The 23222-nt window shown below is 43.2% G+C and overlaps 1 protein-coding gene across 1 annotated transcript in view; it reads left to right on the top strand.

The window, feature by feature from the left end:
- Positions 1-6641: 6641 nt before the first annotated feature.
- The window catches only part of BRWD3 (bromodomain and WD repeat domain containing 3), a 111912-nt gene continuing 95331 nt past the window's right edge, over positions 6642-23222 (top strand). Inside the window, exons 1-6 of the mRNA XM_043974924.1 lie at positions 6642-6900; positions 7032-7090; positions 7447-7476; positions 7890-7949; positions 15974-16124; positions 16692-16790. Coding sequence (XP_043830859.1) covers positions 6861-6900; positions 7032-7090; positions 7447-7476; positions 7890-7949; positions 15974-16124; positions 16692-16790 — 439 coding nt within the window. The 5' untranslated portion in view covers positions 6642-6860. The remainder of the gene's footprint in view (positions 6901-7031; positions 7091-7446; positions 7477-7889; positions 7950-15973; positions 16125-16691; positions 16791-23222) is intronic.

Here is a 23222-nt window from a genome sequence, read left to right as displayed (position 1 = left end):
TGGTTCAGTCATTCATTTTCCTCGTTGGCTGGATATGATGACAGCACAAACCCCAGGATCCCTTGCCCCTAGTTTCCATTTCTCTCTGAGGAAAGCCATTTGTTAATCTAGTAACCCCATTCCTTCTGCCTTCAAAGGCTTCCCTATTCCCAGCCCCTCCATAAGGCCTCGAAGCCAATATATCACATAGAGCAAGAAAAATGTACACGCTGTAAATATTTGGTTACTGTCTGCTTGGGCACCGTGAATATTTAACACAGTACCTTTTCATTTTTATGTTGGCATCAATGCCATCTGCATTTCAGCTTTTGGAGAATAATAATAATAGCTTACATTTGAATAGCTTTCACATACATTATTTATGTGCCTTGCACACAATAGGCACTTAATATGTTTGTCAAATTGAACTGAACTGAATTCCCACACTGGAGCCTCACGGAGATGATGGGGGGTGGGGGGTGGGGGCTGGCCAGCCAGCCAGGTAATTCTTCCACCAGGTCTGCTACCTCTGAGGCCCTTGGGGATTGCTGGGCCACCAGCCTTCCTCTCCAGAAAGCCTCTATTTGCTTCTCTTTGAGTACAGCGACAGCCTCCAAACGACCCTAGTATTTGTCGCTTTACAAGATAACATACTGAGCTCTCCCTGAGCTAGGTAGTGTCTTAAGAGACTTCAGAAAACTTTGGTGGTTTCTTTTGTACATGACGGAGTGGAGAAAATTTGATTGAGTCCTGCTCTACTATTGACTACTAGGCGCTGTGTTGTCTCTGCTGGGTGCTGTTCCTGTTCGGACAGAAGTCAAGCAAATTAGTTTTATTCATGCTAACGTTTGAATAAATAAGGGCTGAAGGTTGAGTTTGAGGCTTCCAGAAATAATTTATTTTGGAAAAGCAGACCAATCATTCATTTGTAAGAGCTCATGTAGGTTTTTCCCCCATAGGATTTCCTGAGCTTCTCCTTCCTTCCCCCCCCCCCACCCCCACTTTAAATATCTGGGAAAAGGGGCTATCTTTTCAACCTTGATTTTTCTGTTAAGTCATACTTCATCATCTAGTATAAAATGAACAATACAAAAAAAACCCAAAAGAGAAATACCAAAGAAAACTCTTATTACCTCTTAATTTCAAGAGCTGGGGGAGTATCACTTTGCAATTAAGTACTTTGAATAATAAATATTAAATAATTAAAAGATGAGGTAGCAAGGCTGTATGCAAGAATTTTGAAGTAATAAGAGTCCCAGCAGTTAACTATGGGGCACTTAAGTAACCTAGGGATGGCTTCCTGAGGGGTGACAATGCCCCTTTGCAATTACTGCCCTGTGATGTGTGGACAGTATTTTGGATATGGAATTATTTTTAAGATAAATTTGTATTTCTCCCTATTGTCTTCACATCACCTACATTTCCCAATATATGCCCCTCCCTTCCCAGACAGTCATCCCTTATGACAAAGAATAAAAAAGGGGGAAAAATTTAGTGAAGCTAACCAACGAGTGAAAAGACTTGCCATATTCAGGGTCTGACACCTCTAAAAAGAAAAGGGGATATACCTATTCATGTCTTTTCTTTGGGCCCAAGATGGGTCATTATGATTTCATAGCATTCAGTTGGGATGGTTTTGTTGTTGTCATTTCCATTTCCATTGTTATCATCCAAAGGTTCTTTTTTTTCTTTTTTTCTTTCTTTCTTTTTTTGCAGGGCAATGAGGGTTAAATGACCTGCCCAGGGTCACACAGCTAGTAAGTGTCAAGTGTCTGGATTTGAACTCAGGTCCTCCTGAATCCAGGGCCAGTGCTTTATCCACTCCATGAATTTATTTAAAATTTTTTTTTTTTTTTAGTGAGGCAGTTGGGGTTAAGTGACTTGCCCAGGATCACACAGCTAGTAAGTGTCTGGGGCCGGATTTGAACTCAGGTCCTCCTGACTCCAGGGCCGGTGCTCTATCCACTGCGCCATCTAGCTGCCCTCCCAATTTTTTTTAAAACTCTATTTCAATATACTTTGTTTCTGGGGCAGCTAGGTGGCGCAGTGGATAGATCTCTGGCCCTGGAGTCAGGAGGACCTGAGTTCAAATCTGCCCTCAGACACTTGACATTTACTTAGCTGTGTGACCCTGGGCAAGTCACTTATCCCCAATTGCCTCACCAAAAAGAAAAAAAGTTAAAAAAAATATACTTTGTTTCCTGTGCATTTCAAAACATGATTCTGAGAAAGGGTCCAGACTGTCAAGCGGTTCATTTAGTCATTGTATTGTTTTCCTGGTTCTGGTTATTTCACTTTGCATTATGTTATGTACATCTTCCCATGTTTCCCTTTATTCTTCATTTCTTATTCCGCTACTTTCACAACACAGTCAATGGGCATTTGTTTTGTTCCCAAATCCTTCCTGCCATTAATAAGTATTTTGGTGTATGTGGAATCTTTCTTGTCATTGACTTCCTTGGAGTATATGCCCAGCAATAGGATCTCTGGGCCAATGAATATGTATATTTTAGTTACTTTCTTTCACTATTGAATTATGAGAGATGACATCATAGATTTAATTTCCCAAAAGGTATATATGTTAGACTGTTCTCTGAGTCAACTTTTCTGTTTAGTTTATGGAATTTACTTCAAAAAATCTAGTGATACTAGGGCTAAGAGCTCTTGTCTGTAAGGAACCTTCTCAAGATCAATTGGAGTAGTAATTCATTCTTCCCACATAAGCAACCTGAATGTTAGATTAACCATAGCAAGAACAAACCTTTTATGTGAACATTTCTCTCCCACAAAAGCAGCAGGGAGACCAACTGAGAGCAACAAATGGGACCCCCAAACTTTATATAATCTATTTCATATTCAAAGATGAAGCTAATAATGGCGTGATTATAATCTTTGGGACTTAAGAGACACATACAGTCCTTTCTAAATTGTGCCCACATAAAGATTGTTCTTTGATTTGTGGTCACTGCTACTATTTGCAGACTGAGCTTCAAATGACTGACTTTTAAACTGCCTGGGGCTCTACGAACCTTGATTATTCCATGCCAGACTGGTGTGTTTGCCCTGATTGTTTCCCAGAAGCCTACAGCCCTGCCATAATTTTGAATGTGGCAATGTATCCTTAAAACACATCTTTTGCCCTCCCTGCTTGTGGTTACCCCACTTTACCTCAACAGCTCACCACACAAAAGCTGTTTGGGTTTCCTTCTGTCATCTATTCAACTGCACATGTCCATTCCATTGAAGTGTCTAGGAGAGAAGCATTGCTTCAATATTAGGAGATTGGAAACACTGTGTCACATCTGTGGTGGGAACAGCCCAGCTATCCCAGCACAACTCTCAATTTATAGAACTTCAGTTTGGCCTAGAAAGTGATGCCATACTCTGCCAAATTCCTAAAGGACGGCATTTTTCATTGCAAGTGTCTATTTGCAGGACTGAATAACATAGCAAGCCCCAGGGATCTCTTAGTATTAGTGTTAGGCATGTTGCTTTTGTTCAGGAACCGAAACATTTTCCTTAAATCATATCACGTTTAAATATAGGGTGCACTTTTTCCTCAACTCTGGCTTGTGTAAAATCTAAGTGCAGCAAATAATCTGTGAGTTTGGGACATTTTCATATATATTTAATTGTTTTTTTCAATGAAAAGAAATCTATTTTTTCTCCCTTCTATCCCTCCCCCCCAGTGGGGGAGGGGAAGAAAAAGAAAACTCTCGTAATAGAAAAACTAATTTCCTGAATTAGCCATGTCCAAAAGATATAGGTCTTAATCCCAAGTCCATTATGGCTCCGCCAGGAGTGTGGAGAACACATTTCATTCTAGGTCCTCTGGAGTCATAGCTGTTCAGAGTTTTAAGTCTTACAAAATTGTTGACTTTATAATGTTGTCCCAATGTTCAAATTGTTCTCCTTTTTCTAATCACTTTACTTTGTATCAGTATAAACAAGCCCTCCCAGGTTTTCTGAAACCTTCCCCTTTATCTATTCTCATAGCACAATAGTATTTCATTACTTTCATATATCATAGTTTGTTCAACTATTCCCCAATTGATGGGCACCCCCTTCGTTGCTATAATTAAATTAAAACTTTTTTTTTTTTGGTGGGGCAATGAGGGTTAAGTGATTTGCCCAGGGTCACACAGCTAGTATGTGTCAAGTATCTGAGATTGGATTTGAACTCAGGTTCTCCTGAATCCAGGGCGGGTACTTTATCCATTGCCCCTCCTTGCTCTAATTAAAAGCTCCTATAAATATTTTGTGCATCCATGTGGATCCTTTCCTCCTTCTTTGTTCTCTTTGGGGTTTAGGTCTAGTAGTGGTAATGATGGGTCAAAGGATGCAAACAGTTGAGTAACTTTTGGGGCGTAGTTCCAAATTGCTTTCCAGAATGGCTGGATCAATTCTCGGCTCAGCCAAGAACATATTACAGTGGCTGATTTTCTCAGATATTTTAGATGCCAAGCTTTCGTTGCTCTTATTTGCCATAAATAGTTCCCCAAATCTGTAATTCTCCCTTTGACTTTTTTAACAGGGTCAAGCACTTCTAGCTTGTTTCTAATAATTATCTTTCTTTGTGGAATAAAAAAAGTTAATTTCTCAGAATTGAGATAAATATGTACATCATCCCCCCCTTTACAATTTACTTTTTATGTTTAAGTCTATTGTTGAGTCGAAATATAGGGTGTAAGGTGTGACTCCAAATGTCTTGCCTTCCAAACAGCTAAATGGTTTTCCTAAGCACATTTGCTAAATAATGAATCCTTTCCCGTTTCCATTTTCTATAGTATGTTTTGATTTAATAGTTTATGAATTCCCTTATGGTTTACCAGCTACTTTAAACTGAAAGGAAACCAGATTAAGCAGGAGAAATAGAAGCACCTTTTAGTTCTCAAATAGGCTGTAATTTTAGGTAGCTATTTACAATCCATTTGCACACATATATTCTAACACTGACTTTTCCCAAGGGGAACCACACCCTGAAGGGGAAAAGCAAATTTCTCAAAAAAACAACAAACAAACAAAACCTTAGATAAGTTGCACAGTTCATTACAACGAATTCCAATTTTTCTAGTGAACTAGAATTTTGCTTTATTGAATATTACTTGGAATAATTAGGTTGGGTTTTTACATGTAAGCTAAATGTGGAGAGTTAATATTTTTCATGTTAGTCACCATAAGATAATTGTTGTTAAACACATTCAAATGCTTAATTCTTTATTCCAGTCCCCACACCACCACCCCCCCCAAGCCAAAATAAGGTTACCTGTTAAATGTTTGGTTGGTGTTATAAAAAAACAATTTTTTTTTGGTGTTAATGACCCCAAAGAAAATCATGTGTTGTTCAATGTTCATGTTGTTGTCAATGGCAGAGCTTAAGAACCAAAATTACGGAAAATAGGACCTCAATCTTAGAAGCTTTGAATGTACTGAGAGCCATTTGAATCTAAATCATAAGTTGTTTTTTTTTTTAAAACAACACTGGTAATCATGGGTCTATTGTTAATGGCATAAGCCTATGAATACCGGGAAGGGGAAGGGGAAAGAAAGTGGTCCATAATTTGCTCCACCTGTAAAAATGATTTTAAACACTGTCTGATGAGCTACATTGTCTAAGTTACTCAGTGATGTCCAGTATCTAAGAAGAACACGTGGTAAATATTAGCAAGCATATTCCTAGAGTACTTAAAAACAACAACAACCCCCCCCCCAAAAAAAAAACCCTACCAAAAAACCAAAAAACCAAACCCAACTAATTGCCCACTAACCGCCTTCTGCTAGAATATCAAGAGAAATCTCTAACTGCGGTAAGGCCAAAGGCACGTCAAGGCGAAATGTGATGGCAGGAGGGTCTTTTGCAAATATTGATAATCGGTTTGGGGGGGCAGGATGGCAGTGATCAGGGCATAGGAATTCGAGTTAAGCCAAAGGATACGTGGCTGACAGGCGTGTGAAAGAGAACCAGGGAGGCAATCGCAGGCTAGCGAGCCAAGGAAAATTTCCCACACATTTCGGGGCTGGGCGGGGGGAGGATGCGTTGAGAATCAAAGATCCGAATGCTGAACGTGTTTCGGGTAACTTTGGAAAAGGACAAAAGTCGCTTCGGGTCAGGAGAAAGATACCAAAGGGTCAAGTTCAGATACCCTGACCCGTAGCGGCTGGCCTACTTTCCTCCAGGGCAGGAATAGTCCTGTCTCGAGGCTCCCCCGCTGAGGGCGAAGAAGCCAAAGCCTCCCAGTGACACCCCCCCCCTCCCCCTTCCCCAGGAGCAAGCGCGAGGGAATTGCCCGTAACCGGAAAGGACTTAGCAACGCCGCGGCGAAGGTAACTAAGCCGGAAAGCACGAGGCGGAATGACGCCACCGAGTTCCCAGGGTAGCTGCCAGAGCGTCGCATACCATAGAGGCAGCATCAACATTGTTCCTTCGCCTCTCTTGTGGAAGACCGGCGGAGGCACTTCGTCCGGCGGAAAGAGGCGGCTTTGAGGGTGCTCGGGCGCCTCCTGTGGTCGCTTGCGGGAGCGGCGGCGGCGCCCTTCCCAGAGCCGCAGCTATCCCCCTCCCTTCCTGCTCCTCCCTCCCACTCCCCGCCCGCCCGCCTCCCTCTCCCTCCCAGCCTCTCCCCCCCCCTCCTCCCCCGCCCTCTTCGCACCGCTCTGCTCCTCCCTCTTCAGCTCTCTCCTTCCTTCTCCGCCTCCTCAGCGCTCGGGCTAGAATATCTATGGGGCGAAACGTGATGCGATGAATCTGAGAGAGACCGAAACTGGGACGCGGAACGCGGCGGAAGCGGCGAGACGCCGGGGCCGGGTCATGGGGGCTTCGCCACAATAGAGGCGCCCCCTCCCCCTTCAGAGCGAACTCCCCCAAATCTCCTGGTCACAGGATGGCGGCGGAGGCAGCGGCCCCGTCTCAGATCGAAGCCGGTGAGTAGCCTGGCCGTGCCAAGCAGGGGGCTCCGGGGCCGGGGGGCGGCGGCAAGGGCTCGGGGTGTCCGCGGCTCGCCAACCGCTTCTCTCTCCTCTCGCCTCCCCTCTCCCCCGCACCCCCCCTGCAGAACTGTATTACCTGATCGCCAGGTTCCTGCAGTCCGGACCCTGCAATAAATCTGCTCAGGTGAGGAGCCGCCGATCGATCGGCTGCCTGACCGCGGGGTGCCCGGGGTCGCCGCGGGCCCCCCCCCCCCCAAGGTCGCTGCGGGGCGCCCGGGGTCGCGGGCGGCGACGGGAGAACTGGCTGCCGGCCTGGGCCCCCCGGAGCTGGTGCGGGTGGCACCGCGGCGACCAACGTTCGAAGGGTCTGGAGGCAGCCTGGGCGGGCAGGGGGAGCGGCGCGGCGCGGTGCGGGGTGGTGCGGGGCGCCGGGCGCGGGGCGCCGGGCGGTGCGGGGCGGCTGGCTGAGGCACGGGGAGCCGCCGCGGCCGGCGTCGCGCTTCGCTACCTCACGCGCCGCGTTTCTGTTTGTCGCTCCAGGTGCTAGTGGAGGAGCTGGAGGAACACCAGGTACGGCGTGGAGCGGGGAGCCCCTGGGTGCGGGAGCCGGCCGAGGGGGAGTCAGGAACGGGCCGGGGCCGGGCCGGGTCGGGGTCGGGGCGGCTTGGGCGGGGCGGGCCGGGCCGGGCCGGACGGGACGGACCGGGGTGGGGGGGGAGGCCGGGTTCTCGGCCCCCCGCCGGCCGCCTTGTCACTAAAGTGGAACCCGAGGAAGTCGGCAGCCCGCAGCCGGTGCGGTTCCTCCGCACAGTCCTGCCGAAGCGCCGGCCCCGAGGGGGATCCGGCAGGTCACCGCCTGAGGGCTGCGGGGCGGGAGGGAGCGGGGCCCCGGGCGGGCGGGCACGGGAGTGCGGCCGCGGCCGCAGCCGCAGGCTCCCCCTGAGCGTCTGTCCCGTCCGCTCCCGCCCCCCCCCCCCCTTTAGCTGATCCCGAGGCGCCTGGATTGGGAGGGGAGAGAGCATCAGAGAAGCTTCGAAGATCTGGTGAGTAAAGTTTGCTCCTCTAACTTACCCCAACTCTCGCTTGCCCTCCCGGGCGCCCCCCGGCTCCCCCGCAGCTGCCCCCGGGGTGGCACGGCGCGGCACGGCTCGCCCGGGCTCCAACCCCCGACTGACCTGCGCTCCACCCCGAGCTTCGGGCTGCCCCTTCTCCCCTGCCCGGTCCCCTTGCCCCCTCCTCCCCCCGCCCCCCGACCTCCTGGGAGGCTGAGAGAAGAAGCCGGCCTACCGGGGCCCCCCCTCCCATCCCCCGCCGCCGCGCCTGTGGTGCCCCTCCACCCCCCAAAGCTTTGTGTGAGAGCCCGGCTGCTTATGGGGGACGCCAGCTTCGCTGATATGAGTGTGCTACCAACATTGGGGAAGGCCCTTTGTGGGGGGGGGGGTGGGGGGGGAGGAGAAAAACCAGAGGGTTATCTCGGGGCACGTACCAAGGACTGACGCTGGCCAATGGCAGCGCCGCTAACATGCTCGAGTTTCGGAGCACTGGAAGAAAACTGCTTCCTGGTTGGTCCTGGCTTGAAATACGGGAACTGAGGCCAGCCTTTTAGTCCCTTTGGACGGAGGTTGGGGGGGGGCGGCGGTGGTGGTGGTGGTGGTGGTGGTGGGGGGGGGGGGGAAGACGACAGACAACAACACAATTAAAAACATTAGGACAGGGGAGCAATTCCTGAAAATTCCGCCTTTTAGGCGACTGACCACGATCTAAGGTTTTTCCATGTGTTAATAAATCTCTTAGAAAAAGGAACTACTCAGATCATCTATAAATAATGCTTGCGTGACTATATTTCTCATCAAAATGGTAATGTGTACGTTAGCTTTTCTGTGACTTGTCACAACATGAATTTAGATTCCTAAGGAGATGGTATATGGTAAATATAATTTCGATTTTGACAAAGATCCAAATATATTAGACTCTTCATGTTCTTTCTCACAATCAGTTTTCCGCTGTACATGTACCTTCTTTTTTTTTTTTCGGTTCCCAGTGGACAAGAAAAGATTTCAATTTCCCCTCTCTTGATTTAACTTGGTATAGTACATAGGGGAGAGGAGTGTGGAATGGTGGTGTGTATGGAGGTTTCAAAAATCAAAGTAGTCTTTAAGATAGAAATTAGAGGAGAAAAAGATGGGCACAAACAAAATCTCAGTGGGAGGTTAGGTAAGTCATAAGTAGGAAGAAAAAAAATGAAAAGTTCCATAGTTGCCAAAATTAATTGTCCTCAGCTAAAAAAAAATTGATAGTGAGCACATTCTCCAAGTTATAATGACGAAGCTGTATCAACCACTCCAAATATTTTGGCAGATTTTTTTTTCCTTGTAACTTTGAAGGTAAGAGATAGTAGCATTCGTTTTGATTGGCAAGTTCTACTTTTTTAAGTCATTAAAATACAAAATTCGAAACTCTCAAGTGGAAGTTATTCAACTTGAATTATTAGAAAAAAATTAGTATATTCATAGTGCAGTTACTAAATTTCTGGTCTGACCTTTTTGTTAAGCTGAAATCTCCAGCCAGAAATTAACAGAAAAATTGCCTAGGAATAATTTAATATTTTTAAATTTACATTTTCATGCCTTTTAAATTATTGAGACTAGTTGTAGTGGTAGCTTTGAAGGTAGGTGAATTTTTCATTTCAATATTTATCGAAAACCCTTTTTGTTTAAAGTGTTTCTGATAGTCCCCATTGGTACTCGACATTTTCCTAAAATAGTTCATTCTGAATCAGTGGTTCAGGACACTTTTTGTTAACCATGACATTTTCTGAAGCTGATTCCACTTATGTCTTCAAAGGGGAATAAGGTAGGGCAGGGCTGGGACAGAATTTAAACTGGAGTAAACTTCCCTGACCCAGAAGTCTGAAGTGTTAGTCAAGTAGATTGCTGACTAATACTTAATATTTGAGCAATGATTTGAGTGCCGTAGTACCGGGACACATCAGACAATAGAACAGTTTTATTTTATCTGGATTATTTCACATGCGTTCATTTTTTTTTTTAACAAAGATTTACTGGGAGGGGGAGAACTGGAAAAAACCCCAACAAAACCTAAGAAGTAATAAAACACCAATGTGTAAGGAAAGAGGTCAAGGAATTTTCACCAAGAACTCAATATTCCTTGGTAAAATTAGTGATACTGTTTTGTTTTGAAACAAAGCATGTGACAGACCTTGTACTTTACATTGTTCCCATTTTAAGTATTTAACGTGATTTCGCTCATGAGACTACTAAAAGAAACATCATTGGATCATAGATTAAGAGCTGGATGGAACCAGCCCTTTCATTTTAGAGATGTGGGAACTAGAGTCCAGAGAGCTTTAATTGATCTTCCTCCCCAAGGTTTCCCAGAACTCAGACCCCAGGTTCTGACCCAGAAGTGACCTCTCCCGTGCCATCTCCCGCACCATACAAGGCTGCCAAGGGAACAAAATTGGATACCTTGTAGCTCTTCCCTTCCCTTGCATCTGTTCCCTTGTTTTTGGAATTTGCAACACAGGGAGAGTAACATGATTTTTGTTCAAGTCAAGATCATGCAAGAATAGACCTAACTGGGTCTGAAGTATCTATTTAAAAAATAACTCCATACCGTGGGATATTGGGGCTCAGACAAGTAATGAGATTTTCAAAGGTGACTTTCAAAAGGAGTGTACTTTGTGTTCAGAATCATGGGTATTGAGAAAGGGGCTCTTCTACACATTTGAAAATTTTATTTGAAATAGTGGTGCTAATTTCATTGGCACAGTCATTTTTATTCCTGTTCTTGCTGCCTCCTTCCTATTGTTGACAGTGTACATGAAAGTTAACTTCTTTTGATAATTATATTGGGTAGATAATTTAAAATAGAGATGAAAGCAACAGATTTTATTTGAGAATACTAAAAGCAAAGGTAGTTGCCTGTTAATAAGAATAGTAAAAATCATTTTTAAAAAGCATTTTTTGTTAAAAAAAAGTAAGATTCTCTAATGTTTAAAAATACTATTTTTAAAAAAAAACCTGAAGAGATTTTAAATCTTACATCAGTTTCAAGGGAACAACACAAGGAGTTTGGATGATAAATGGCAGATTTGCTATGGTCTGTTAGAATATTTGCATTTATTCAGCATGAATTGATTTTCATTATTTGGATGGAGGTAAATACATGGCTCTGATTTTATGTCAGTAAAGAACTGTAGCAGGATTACCGAGGTTTATTTCTTCCTTGCCCTTAGGCTGTTTGTTCGTTCATGCAGGCTTAGAATAAACTTGCAAAGACTACCCTGTAGTTACTAACACATCTGAATTCTAGACTGTGCTTGTAAACATTTTTTTTACTCTGTTTAGCTTAAATTGTTACCTTTGGCTTAACATCGTTTAGTAGAACAGGCAAGTGATAGTAAAGAGTGGAGTAGTTTATCTGTAAATGTAAGAACACTTTAAGCAACTGTGTGCTTTCTTAACCTACCATGTGTACACACAGTTGTTGTAGTGAGGGGGAACTGTGTCTTTTCTGGGGACTGCATTAAGCTAGAACAAAAAAGACCTGCAGGAGCTGTCAGTTTGGCCATGAGTGGCATAGAACAATAACCATTGGGTGGAGTGCTTGGGCCCAGGCTGAGGCCTGTAAGCATTGTGACATGCACCGCAGTGCCGGACAGCTTGTAGCCTTCCTACTAACTTGCTGGATTCTCGTATAGGCACATGCTTTCTGAAGTGCCTATCTGAAGTCCCAAATCTTGAAGATTTGGGGATGGATGATAGTTGTAGCCAGTGACTATACTATTTTTCAAGGTCTTGACTTTACAAAGCTATCTAGTCCAAACTCGTCATTGGACAGATGAATAAACTGAGACTTAGAAAGGTCCATGGTCACACAGAGTGCTTAGGTTTGGATCTTGGATTAAGCTTGACTCTGAGATTCTGTACCATTATTACACTGGCGTCCTGAGAGCTATTCTTAAATCTGAAGAAAAACCCCAAGCCCTGGCTCCTTTTCATGATCAGAGTTTGGTCTCTTTGGTCTTGGGGACAGGTAGTGGAATCAAATTTCCATAGGGCCTCAGCTTCCCGATCTTCTGTGAGAAGTTGTTCCTCTGCTTTCCTCACCACTCATTTCTCGCTTCCCAGTATTGCTTGTCTCCTTCCCCAATGCTCTACTCTGCCTTCTGGGTTCAATAGAGTGGTGTGAAAAAGAGCTGAGCCCTGCCCTGCCTGTTTGGGAACAGGAGATACACCTTTGAATCCTGCTTCAAGGTGACCTGGTTGACCTTGAATAACTTGCTTCTCTTCTCTGAGCCTTCTTCATCTCTAAGATAATGAGTTTTTGGAATAGATGACCTTTTCGGGTTCTTTTCTAATCTAAAAGGTGTCTGGTAACCCTCAGGGTCCAAAAGCCAGCAGACCACCATGGCCGACTATGGCAGAGGCCCGATTCTGGCATCTCAGGACTGGTCAAAACTACGTTTGTTAAAGGTGCATTAGAGGAATTAGCTCTTGGAAGATTCCTTTTTTGGTTGGGGGGCTGGATTGGTCACAACAACTCAAGGGTCTAATGTAATGGTAACTCAGTGCCTTGGTACTTTCAAAGTGCTTAAAAGGTGAACCCGAATCCTGTGATTTGGGTTTCGCAAGAATTCTCCCCATTTTAGTGACTGGAAATTGAAGCTCTGCCGAATGAAATGATTTGTTTGCCCTGAGGGAGGTAACTATTAAGTCTCCCTTGCTCTGCTTACATAGTCGCAGATCATGTTCATCTCAAACTGCTGGTGCCGACCAGGAGTTTCAAATCATAGTGGGATGAGCCAGTAGTTGAGTTGGGCTCACAGAAAGGGAATGAAGAACGATGTTCCTCCTTTTTGTCACATCCAAGGACCAAAGAACAAATATTCTTTGTCTCTATTTGTGTAAGCTCCTTCAGGTTGGGGACTAAGACTCCCAGATCTTCAGTGATTTGTCTATTAGGGTTAGTATCTCTTTTTTTGTTGTTAACATTTTAAGTTCTGACTATCTCTACCATGCCACACTAGAGAAGGCCACCATTTCTCTCATCTCTCTCTCTCTCTCTCTCTCTCTCTCTCTCTCTCTCTCTCTCTCTCTCTCACACACACACACACACCCACCCACACACCCACACCATACTATACATACTCATAATGATCAGTTTTCTCTGGAGGTAGAAAGTAGACCCTTTGTAGTTGATTTGAGTATTGCTAAAACTCAGAATAACTTAGTCATTCAAGTTAGTATCTTAAATGTAGTGTTGGAAGGGAAGGAATATTGGAAACCCCCCCCCCCCCAGTCTCTGCTGGCCAGGGATAGTGAAGAGTGGGGCAGTCTCTAGAGCCTCTGTCTGATTTGCAAACCTAGTACCATTTCCACTAGACCATGCTACCTACCTAGCCTAGTCCCTTACCAATCACTTTTATCTCCAGGTAGTATTGATTTGATTTGATTTTCTTAGCTCTCTGAGTAGTAGTATACAATTGTTTATTATATGGTTGCTTTCTCATGACGTTTTAGGACAGAGGTGGCAGGCTTGACTTGATTAGCTCTCAGGATGACATTGCCCTGTGTCTCTTCGGTTGTCCCGTTTTTAGAAAAGTTGAAATTCAGTAATAAAGAACAGTTTAAAAGGCAGTGAAGATGGATTTTAGCATTTCTGAGGTCAGCAAAGATTATGTATTGCTCCAAGTAACAGTAGTGACCCACCACTCGGGAACAGATTTTTCCCTCTTCCCCATGCCTTTCCATGTGACTATGTTTGCTTCATCTTTTGTTTTCCTCCTTCCTTCTCCAGGTAATTGGCTAGTATATGTGAACTAAACTTATTTAAATACTTCTTTTTTTTTGTATTTTCAGTAGAAAAATTTCTCAAAGTTTTTTCTTAAATCAATAAGAGAAATTCATATCAGGTTAGCTTAACCTTTCACATGTTCTACCTTGCCTCCAAACAGCTTAGCTCTTTTTTATGTTCTTAGTAGTTTGATTTGTTTTTTTTCTTCCTAGGAACTTTTGCCAAGGGTTTGCTTTTACAGGGGTGTGTCTCACTCTATCTTGAGATACCATTAGTGTTACTGAAAGACTTTAAGGACCTTCTTAGACTGTTAACGACCGTCTTAAACGGTTTCTTGCAATCCCTCCCTTCATGTTGTTATCTGCAGCCTGGTGGCCAGGTTAAAGGGAGTTCCAACTGAGTGACCGTTCTAAATGGAGCACTACTCCTTCAGGAGCCCCTAAGCAAATGCTTTGTATGTAGAGTGATCTGTTCACCCCCTTGAGCTGGGCTGAGCTGGTCGCCTTCCATAATTCTGATGGATTATCATCGAGGAAGGACTTTGTTGCTTTCGTTCTCTAGGTCAGGGTTGCTTAAACTTTTTCTACTTTTTGTTCAAGAAATGTTGAAGCCCCCCCCCCCCGGGGGGTATATAGACATATATTTTACTATTGCCAAATTTTTCGAGACCCTCGGTGTAAGAAGCATAGATCCAAGTCAATCAACAATTTTCAAAGAAGCTTAAAAATCTAGAGTTACTTGGAAATGACTATCTTAAAATTTGCCATTTTGCAAAGCAAAAAGGATGTAAGGACTAGTTTAATGGTTGGAGAGGCAGCAAGATTTCTTGGAAGGAACAATAGATTTGGAGTTAAAAGACCTGGGTTCTAATCCCTGCTCTGAAATTTGAGATTGGGGAGTGATTTTGAGGAAGACCTTTAACCCCTCAGTCTGTTTGTTCACTCTAAAATCAGGAGGGCTAGAGTAGATAAGGTCCATTCCAGCCTCAAATCCAAAGACTAGATGGGAGTCCTGAGAACTGGGCCAATCTTGGCTTGCCCACTTATTAGCTGTGACAAAAAATCTTTCAGAACCTCTGTTTCTTTTCCCAGTGGGCATCATTTGTGAAGTCATGAGCCTCCAATGAGATAGCGACACGTAGGTCTTGAGGGAGCCTCTGCTTTAGGTCTCTCAAATTGCTTCGGAGGTTGTTCTTCTAGGGAGGAATACTGTGGAACCAAAATGAAACTTGGCATGGTATAGTACTCTACTCTGGTTATACATGAAAAACAGAAGCTCTTTTTCACTTGCTGATTTCAAAGCACTTAACTATATCTGGCAACTGTAGTTTTCCAGAGAGAACCAGTGGGGCTAAATGACTTCTCCCTTTAAATTTGTTTTAAGACTAGTTTTCTCTCCCCGCTCCCCCATTGTGATTTGGAAACCAGAAAGCAATTTAAATCAGTACAAAACTCAGAATTCATAGCTGTAAGGAACCATACTTAAATTCTACTCAGTCCAACCACTTCTTTTTCTAGATGAGAAAGTGGAGGCCCAGGGAGGTGAAGGGACTTGACTAAGGTCACATAGCTAAGAGGTGGCAGAGCCCAACACTCCCTCACTCTGCCCTAGGAAGAGGAATTGTGCTGTTCTTGAATAAAGGTTAAAGCTGGATTCCCCAAGAATGCAGTCTCCCTTCACTACTATTTGGGAAAGTGTTACTGTGGTTCCCTGCTCCAGTCAGCACTTCAAACCAGACACTGCTAGGCTCTGGGGACACAAAGATTTTCGTGGGGAGAAATGGGTTGATGGATCTAAATAAAATGCATACAGTTAAAAGTTGGGTACATGATTTACAAGACCTTTAAAAAGAAGTTGGATCAGGGGCAGCTAGGTGATGCAATGGATAGAGCACCGGCCCTGGAGTCAGGAGTACTTGAGTTCAAATCCGTTCAAATCCGGCCTCAGACACTTAACCACTTACTAGCTGTGTGACCCTGGGCAAGTCACTTAACCCCAATTGCCTCACTAAAAAACAACAACAAAAAAATGTATTAAAAAGAAGTTGGATCAGTGTTGATGTCCACATATGTTCATTTAAAATTCCTAAATTGTTAGCTTCGGTCAGATTTTGTTATTTGACTCATCTTCCGTAAATTCCTTATTTAAAAATGGTTCTTCCTTAGAAAGCATTTCACTAACAAGGATGTCTTAAGTTTTTTTTGCTAAGTACACAGCTGTTTGATCTGTTTTCTTGTTGCCCTTTTAGGTGACAGCCAATGCACACATTCCTCCAGACTACCTCCTTAAAATTTGTGAGCGGATTGGGCCCCTCTTGGACAGAGAGATCCCTCAGAGTGTCCCTGGGGTAAAGACTTTGCTAGGCGTTGGCCGGCAGTCTTTGTTGAGAGCAGCAAAAGGTAAGACTTGCCTAGCCTCTGGGGATGACTGGCGAGAATGTGAAAGGTAATCAAGACTGGGATGGGACGGGACGGGACTGGGGGGGGGGGGAGAAATGACACAACTTGTTGATATGCTTGGCTGTCTGGATATTGAAGAGGAGTGCTTTGGGTAGGTAGGTAGGTAGGACAACCAACTTCTCCCAGGGGCAAGTACGGGGCATGTAATCTTGCTAGACAGAAGATGGAGTCCTGCTAAGTCAGGGGAGCTGTCCTTGCCTCCAGTAGCCAAGCTTCAAACCTTTCTTTCATGATGCTTGCTACTGCTCGGCCTCGGCTTCACCTGTCACTGACTAGTATTTATTTCTAATCTGACGACATGATGAAGTTAGAAGTTTCTCAGAAAGGTAGATGCTTACAGTCACAAATATCCTTGGAGTTGTAGGTTTTATTTAGTCAGTCACTGTGCTAAGCACTGGGGATGTAAAAAGAGAGAAAACACAGAGCCCAACATGAGCCCCCCCAGTCTCAAGAACGAATGCTTCTTCTAGTCCAAGCCCTGAACTAAGTGTTTCTCTTTCTGCACAGACTGTAGGAGTGCACTGTGGAATGGCTCTGCTTTTGCAGCACTCCACCGAGGCCGCCCTCCAGAGCTGCCGGCAGACTATATGAGAGCACCAAATGTGGGTAAGTGGTGGATGGGAAAGAGCCATTTCCCATCGTTATCGTCGTCCTCGTAAATCTCAAATAGTTAGAAGACTTGCGTTGGCCGTAGAAACAAGCTAATGATGGTCTTCGGTTCCTTTGTGTATCTCTCCCATGCTCAAAGGTTTGACCATCAAAGCTCAGACGTGCTTTTTTCAGCCTGACATTTCCTAGGTGCCCGTGTTATGTGTTAGGCATCCTGTGTGGCTCTGGAGCTACAAACAATGAAACTCCCTCACCCTCAGAGCTCACGTTCCACTGGGGGGGTGTTGGTGGGGTTGAGTCATTCTCAGTTGGAGCACTTTCTTTTTCAGATCTGCATGTGTGAAACATGGATGTTGGTTTAACTACTTATTTATGCATAGAAATTTCAAGTATCTTTACTGTCATTTAAATAAAGAAAATGAAAGTGCATGCAGAGCCCTCTTTACTAAACTGTTTTTTTAAAAGGATCACATACCCCTTTGCTAGATTGTTTTTACAAATATTAAATAAAGCCCAAAAGTTGTGAAAATCAAGGAAATGGTCATTTTGGTTCAGGTTGTGCTGCCTGGAAGTTTGAACAGGAGCATCTTCCTTTGCCCAGGGCTGAGGAAGTCAGATGTTCCAGGTTATTTATGATGTAAGTCTGTACACTATAGTCTCTTGTCATTTTGCCAGTGAGAACTTTTTTCCGTGTGGGTGAATGAGCAGTTTCTAAGTAATGTCCGTTCATTGTTAAATTGTTGTTTAGTTTTGGACTTCGTATGGGGGAGCATTTGATTTGTAGCTAAACGTACCTGACCTCATCCTCTCGTTGATCTAGGATTCTTGTTTCAATGTTACCACTTGACGGTGGATAAAGTCTGGCTTATTTTTGCAATGCTTTGTTTACCTTAGTGGGTCCTGACTTCTTTTTCTGCTGCTTTCTCTACTGGTACCTTTTTTTTTCTTCCTGTGTCCATTTTAGGACTTTATAAACAAATGGTTCCATTCTACTGCTGTGTGATGAAGCTTGGAGGTAAAAACTGTATATAGTTGAGGTGTCACAAATCCAGTTAACTGTAGTCAGCCTTGAAGAAGTTTGCAGCTCTAATCAGTTAGAGGAGGAACAGGTGTTTCCTGTTGTCAGCAGGTGGTCGCTCCTCCCTATTCCTCACTCCCCAGGCTTTTGGCTAATCAAATCTATTGATATCCTCCCAGGCTGCTTGCTGTCTGTCTTTTCTCTCTGGCCTGTGACATTGGCCCTCATCTTCGAAGTTAGCTGGCTTCTCTAAATCTGTCATAATTGATTCTCTTCTCTTCTGTTTTCTTTTCTAGCAAGCTAACACCCCCCCCTCCCCACACATACACCTATACTTCCAGAGTCACCATTTTTCATATATTTATTTTTTATGAGTTGAGCAGAATCAGGATTAGAAGCTGGGTTTTAAGAAGAAAGGTTTGATTTAAAATTTTATTTACCCCATCTTCCCACCATGAGCACATTACCAGTGGTTTAAAGTTACCCCCTCCTCCTAGCCACAATTTCCGAGAGGGCTTTGCCCTACCTTTCTCAAATGTCCCTGGAGTTACTCAGAGCGCATTGATTTTGTATTTCATAAAGATAAGGGGGCCCTTTTAGAAAATTTGGCCGAGGGGCACAAATTGGATCTTTCTCTGGTTAGTGTTCATTTTTGAGGGGGAAAGGAGTTTTTCCTTAATATCTTTCATCGTACCCTTTACCTTTCCTGGTAGTTGTTGAAAGGGAAGATCTGGCTTAGAATCAGAAGTTAAAGAAGTTAGGGTCTATCTAGTCTGCATTTTACAGATGTGGAAATTTCAGTCCCAGGAGGTGTGGTCATGAGAACTGAGTTAGGCAGAGGCCCTGATGACCCTTGCCCTGATTCAGAGTCCATTTTGGGAAGGACTCCCTACCAATTTCCTGGGTTTCTGGGAGTCTACCTTACCCAGTGAGAATGAGCCAGCTCTACCATAGTAGAGACTTTCAGGGGGACCTAGCCAGTCTTTTCAGTCTTCTCTAGTTCTGAGTAGGCAGATTGATTTTCAGACCATGAGTGTACCCGTACTTTGCCTTTAACCTTGAGCCTAGTAGCTTTTAAAGAGGTAAATTTCATGCTCACAAACATTTACGCAGCAGATAAGTTTATAGAACTTGCTGCTTAAGGAAATAGCATGGGCTGAATATATGTCTATACCTATATCTATATAGAGAGACAGAGCAATTCCTAGAGGAGTAAGGTTTATCAGGAAAATGGGTTGATTGAAATAATCCTTAATCACCTCTTTGAAGAAGGGTTTCCTTGGTATCACTGACTATATCAGATGGACAAAAAGGGTGGAAGTGAGTCTGGCCACCTTTCTTCTCCCAGCAGGGTAGCCAGGCTGACTCTGGGAATTCCTGAGTGTCACTGAACAAAATTAGGAAAATGATCCCCAAGTTTAATAAGTAATTATACTGAACAGAGCTAATCTATACCTTCCATTTCTCACTGCCATTCCTTTATTGCTTCAAGACTTAAAACACTTTCTATACATTGTCAGTTGGTTTTCACGGAACCCTTTGAAGTATATATTTTAAGTAGTGTCACCATTTTACAGGTGAAGAAGTTGAAGTTTAGAAGTAGTAGTGAGTTGCCCAAGGTTCCAAAGTTAGTAAGTGAACGGCAAGGCCTGGATTCAAACTCAGGGTTTTTGACATGAAGTATATTAATCCCTTACACCATGAGTATTTCTTCATTTGTATGTGAACCTTGGTTTCAACCTAACAAAGAAGAAATGCCTATTATGTGATTACTACCACTGTGGTACTATGTATGTCAATACATTTGGTAATGTTTTCTTTCTTTGTCTCTATTATTCTCCCTCTTTTCCTCTTTTTCCTACTGTGTCTAATCTTGCTCAAACATTTCTATTTTTCTCTCAGAAGTTCTCCTTGTTTGACACACAGTAAACTTAAGTTTCTGCCTGAATTCTCAGAATTGGGTTGATGTCTCATGGAAGTCTTTTCTGAAATGATGCTGTGGTGGGCATTGATGTTGTTCTGATTCTTTTAGGAACCTGCTCTGTTGGTTGCAGAGGGGTGGGGCTGTTTGACGCATGATTTAGGCAGGCATGGTGTGATTTCTTTTAGTTCATAGTAATCTGAATAGCTCATAAAAGGAACACATGATAGAGTCAATTAATTTAAGGTTAGCTTCCTTTATAATTTTGTACCAGATAAAACCTCAAACAGGATTTACCCAGCAAAGTAAGCAAAACCAACAGGAAACCCCCTTTTAAACTTGTCATTCTGGGCAGGTTTCCCACTGTTGCCCACAGCTCATCCAAGCTACCATAAAAGAACACCATAAAAGTGGCTAATTTTAACATTAGTCTGAGCAAAGTATAATGATTAGGAAAGGTAAATCGACTTTGAAAAGTCATCTAATGCATTCTCCAGCTCAAAATGAGCAACCTTTGAGATTATCTGCTTGGATGGTGATTCACCCCCCAGCCATAGCCACCTCCATGATCCAAGAGCAGATTCCACACACCCCTAACCTAATAAAGTGGAGTTTGTGGAGACACCTTTACGTTACCCTTTATTTTGCTGTATGCATTTGGAACTGTTTGCACACATTTTGGGGAGTGTCAAATTTAAACTATTGCCTGTAGGATAGACTGGAAAGGTAGCTGCTTCCTAAGTCTTTGTCCTAGACTGGTCAATTGCTACGATTGCTCCTTTTTAGGAAACTTTTTTGAAATGTCACCTTTCTCTCCACCACACATTTGTGTGTGTGTGTGTGTGTTTAAATCTTTTTTTATAAGAAGCACAGTGTGCCATTCCTTTGATTGCTGAGGCTTGCAAAAATTTGGTTAAGTGATGACCTTACCTATATTGCCCACTTGGATGGGTTTTTCATTCCCCTGCTTTCCCTCATTGAGGTAGTTAAGCTCCATTGAATGGGGGAGCAGTCCTCGATTTCCAGGTTTTGTGGCCACCAGTATCAGGGCTTTTCTTTTCTGTATGTCCTCTTAGTGGAGGACTCCCATACTTCAGGATTTCATGTCACAGGTGTGTGGGTGCATATCACAGACCCCTTCCATGCCTCTGTGGAGACAGTTACTGGTGTTGTGTTGCCTTTGAAAATCCTCTTGTTTCTGACAGCCCTGTGGTCAGTTAAGACAATCTAGTCTAGTCCTCTGGCGCAGGCAGCCACTGCCCAAAGCTTTGCCAGCCGGTTATGGGTCCTGCCAGAGCTTGTTCTTTGGAGGCTTGGTCTTCAGGAAGCAGAACTGTGGGGACACTGGGAATAGACAGAAAGAGGAATTTTAAAGGGATCCAGTTGAATCTTGAGGGCATGTTTTTTCTCCTTTTTTTCTTAAATTTCAAAAAATCAATTAATTAAAAGTTTTGAGTTCCAGATTCTGTCCCTCTCTCATTCCCTCCCTCCACTCCCCTCTCCCTGAGGTGGTGAGCAGTCAGATATAGGCTGTTTTTTACGATTAGAAATGTTTACAAGACCAAGTTCTCCTCATTCCATTTCATTAGCTAGTTCTGGGTTATACTTCATCCATCACGTTGTCTTTGCATTGTGGCAAAGCCACAGCAAAGCAGGCAAATCGAAGCAAATGAAAAAGGTATTAATACTTTTCCCACTTAGGCCCTGGACATGTGTAACTGGTATTTGTAATATTAAATGCAATCTTGCAAGAGCACTATTGCTAAGTTTTGTCATTTATATGGAAAATGGTAGTACTTTATAGAATTGAAATGAGTGTGTTTTAGTTAGCAATTAGAACAGCATCCTGACTTTGGGCCAAGTGATCAGTTCAGAAGGCATTGAAGTGAATGCAAATTATAGTCCCTCTTTAGGATTATTTCTTCAGATTAACCAGCATAATAGTTAACATAGACAATGAAAAGTTTCATGAAAACACATTTATTCTATGAACAAAAGTCATGTTTCACTAAATACAGTCTCTGAACAAGCCAGCTGGATTAGCCTGTCCCTTCTGCTTTGGGGCCGGCTTGAATGACACGCAGGCAGCAGATGGACTTGCTTGTTCTTCTAAACTCAATCATGGGCATAATGCAGAAGTCTGGGTTAAGGCCACTTTCTTTATCTTCACAACACTGACACAGTGAAGTCTCCTAATTTGCATCGTAGTCCTGTAATACAGTATACAACTCAACATTCATTCAGAAAGCAAATTAATATTTACATCTAGCTATAAACTTGCCGTTAGCAGTGTTTGGCCGTTTATCAGTATAACAAACGTGTCAGAATTTGCTGCTAACGTGGATGATTTCTTTTCCACGGACAGGTAAAACCTAGATGAGAAAACATATAGTTTCATACCTTATCATCTAGGAAAGTGGAATTTCTGCCATGTAAACTTTTAAGTCATGGTCTAGTTACAATTTTTGTATAGCTCAGGTCTCTTCCCCACAAGTCAATCTTCTACAAAGGATTGCTCTTGGCACCTGCCTTTATTTTTGTACTCACATAATAGTGCGTGAAACAAGTTGCTTTTTGAGTCATTACTTTCATGCTTGTTGTAAGGATTGCCTATCATACCACACCTGCAAGTAATTAGAATATAAATTCAGAGGATCTTTTCTTTATGCCAGTAAATATTAAATGAATAGTGGTACTTTAATTGCTCCCACATGGAAACCCAAGCCATCCTTTTAAAAAGCTAACTCTTAGGGTTAAATCGACTCTGCTAAGAGTCTGTCCTGTATTCTTTCTGAAATTATTGTACCTGGGACAAAACTGAAATATCACATTGCTCTTATTTTAGGCTATACCCTCAAAATGACAGTTTTGGATAGGAGTATCAATGTAAAGATGATCAATTATAGGTTGTGCTTAAGTTTTATATGAGCCAGGTTTTGGGCAAGGGGAAAGTAAGGCTTCAATTTATATAAGTGTATTACTTTACATCACTATATTTTGGTTGAAATGAAAATAGTGGTAAAAAAATAAGTGAATCATTTTTCACCTTTGGAATATGATTATAATTTTTGGTAGAATTTTGAACTTAACAGAATGAGCATTTCCAAGTATAAAGCAAAACAGAAAAAGAGGGTGGTGCATGTTCAGCTGGCTTGCTTCTCCCTACAGGTATACAACAAATGCATATTCTTTTCTGTTTATTTAAACAAGGCACTCTTTGTGTTTTTAGCTCTACTCTGATTTTCTTTGTGCCTTTTTTGTCTCGTTACACTTGGGTGCACTCAAAATGGAAATTATATTGACAATTTCCTTAGCACACAACTTCTCAGAAATATATCTATTGCAAAGTGACAGCTCTACCTCTTCCTTCTAATCTGCCTGTAGTTCTCTTACTTTTTTCAAACCTCCTGAGTCTCTGATCAAGAGAGGATGATTATCATATATTGACAACTTTGCTTAAATATTGTGCTATGCAGCTGGCCTAACTTAG

Source organism: Dromiciops gliroides, chromosome X (genome assembly GCF_019393635.1).
Source record: "Dromiciops gliroides isolate mDroGli1 chromosome X, mDroGli1.pri, whole genome shotgun sequence".
Taxonomy (NCBI): domain Eukaryota; kingdom Metazoa; phylum Chordata; class Mammalia; order Microbiotheria; family Microbiotheriidae; genus Dromiciops; species Dromiciops gliroides.
Note: the sequence above shows the minus strand (reverse complement) of the source record. Positions and strands in the feature narration are given on the sequence as shown.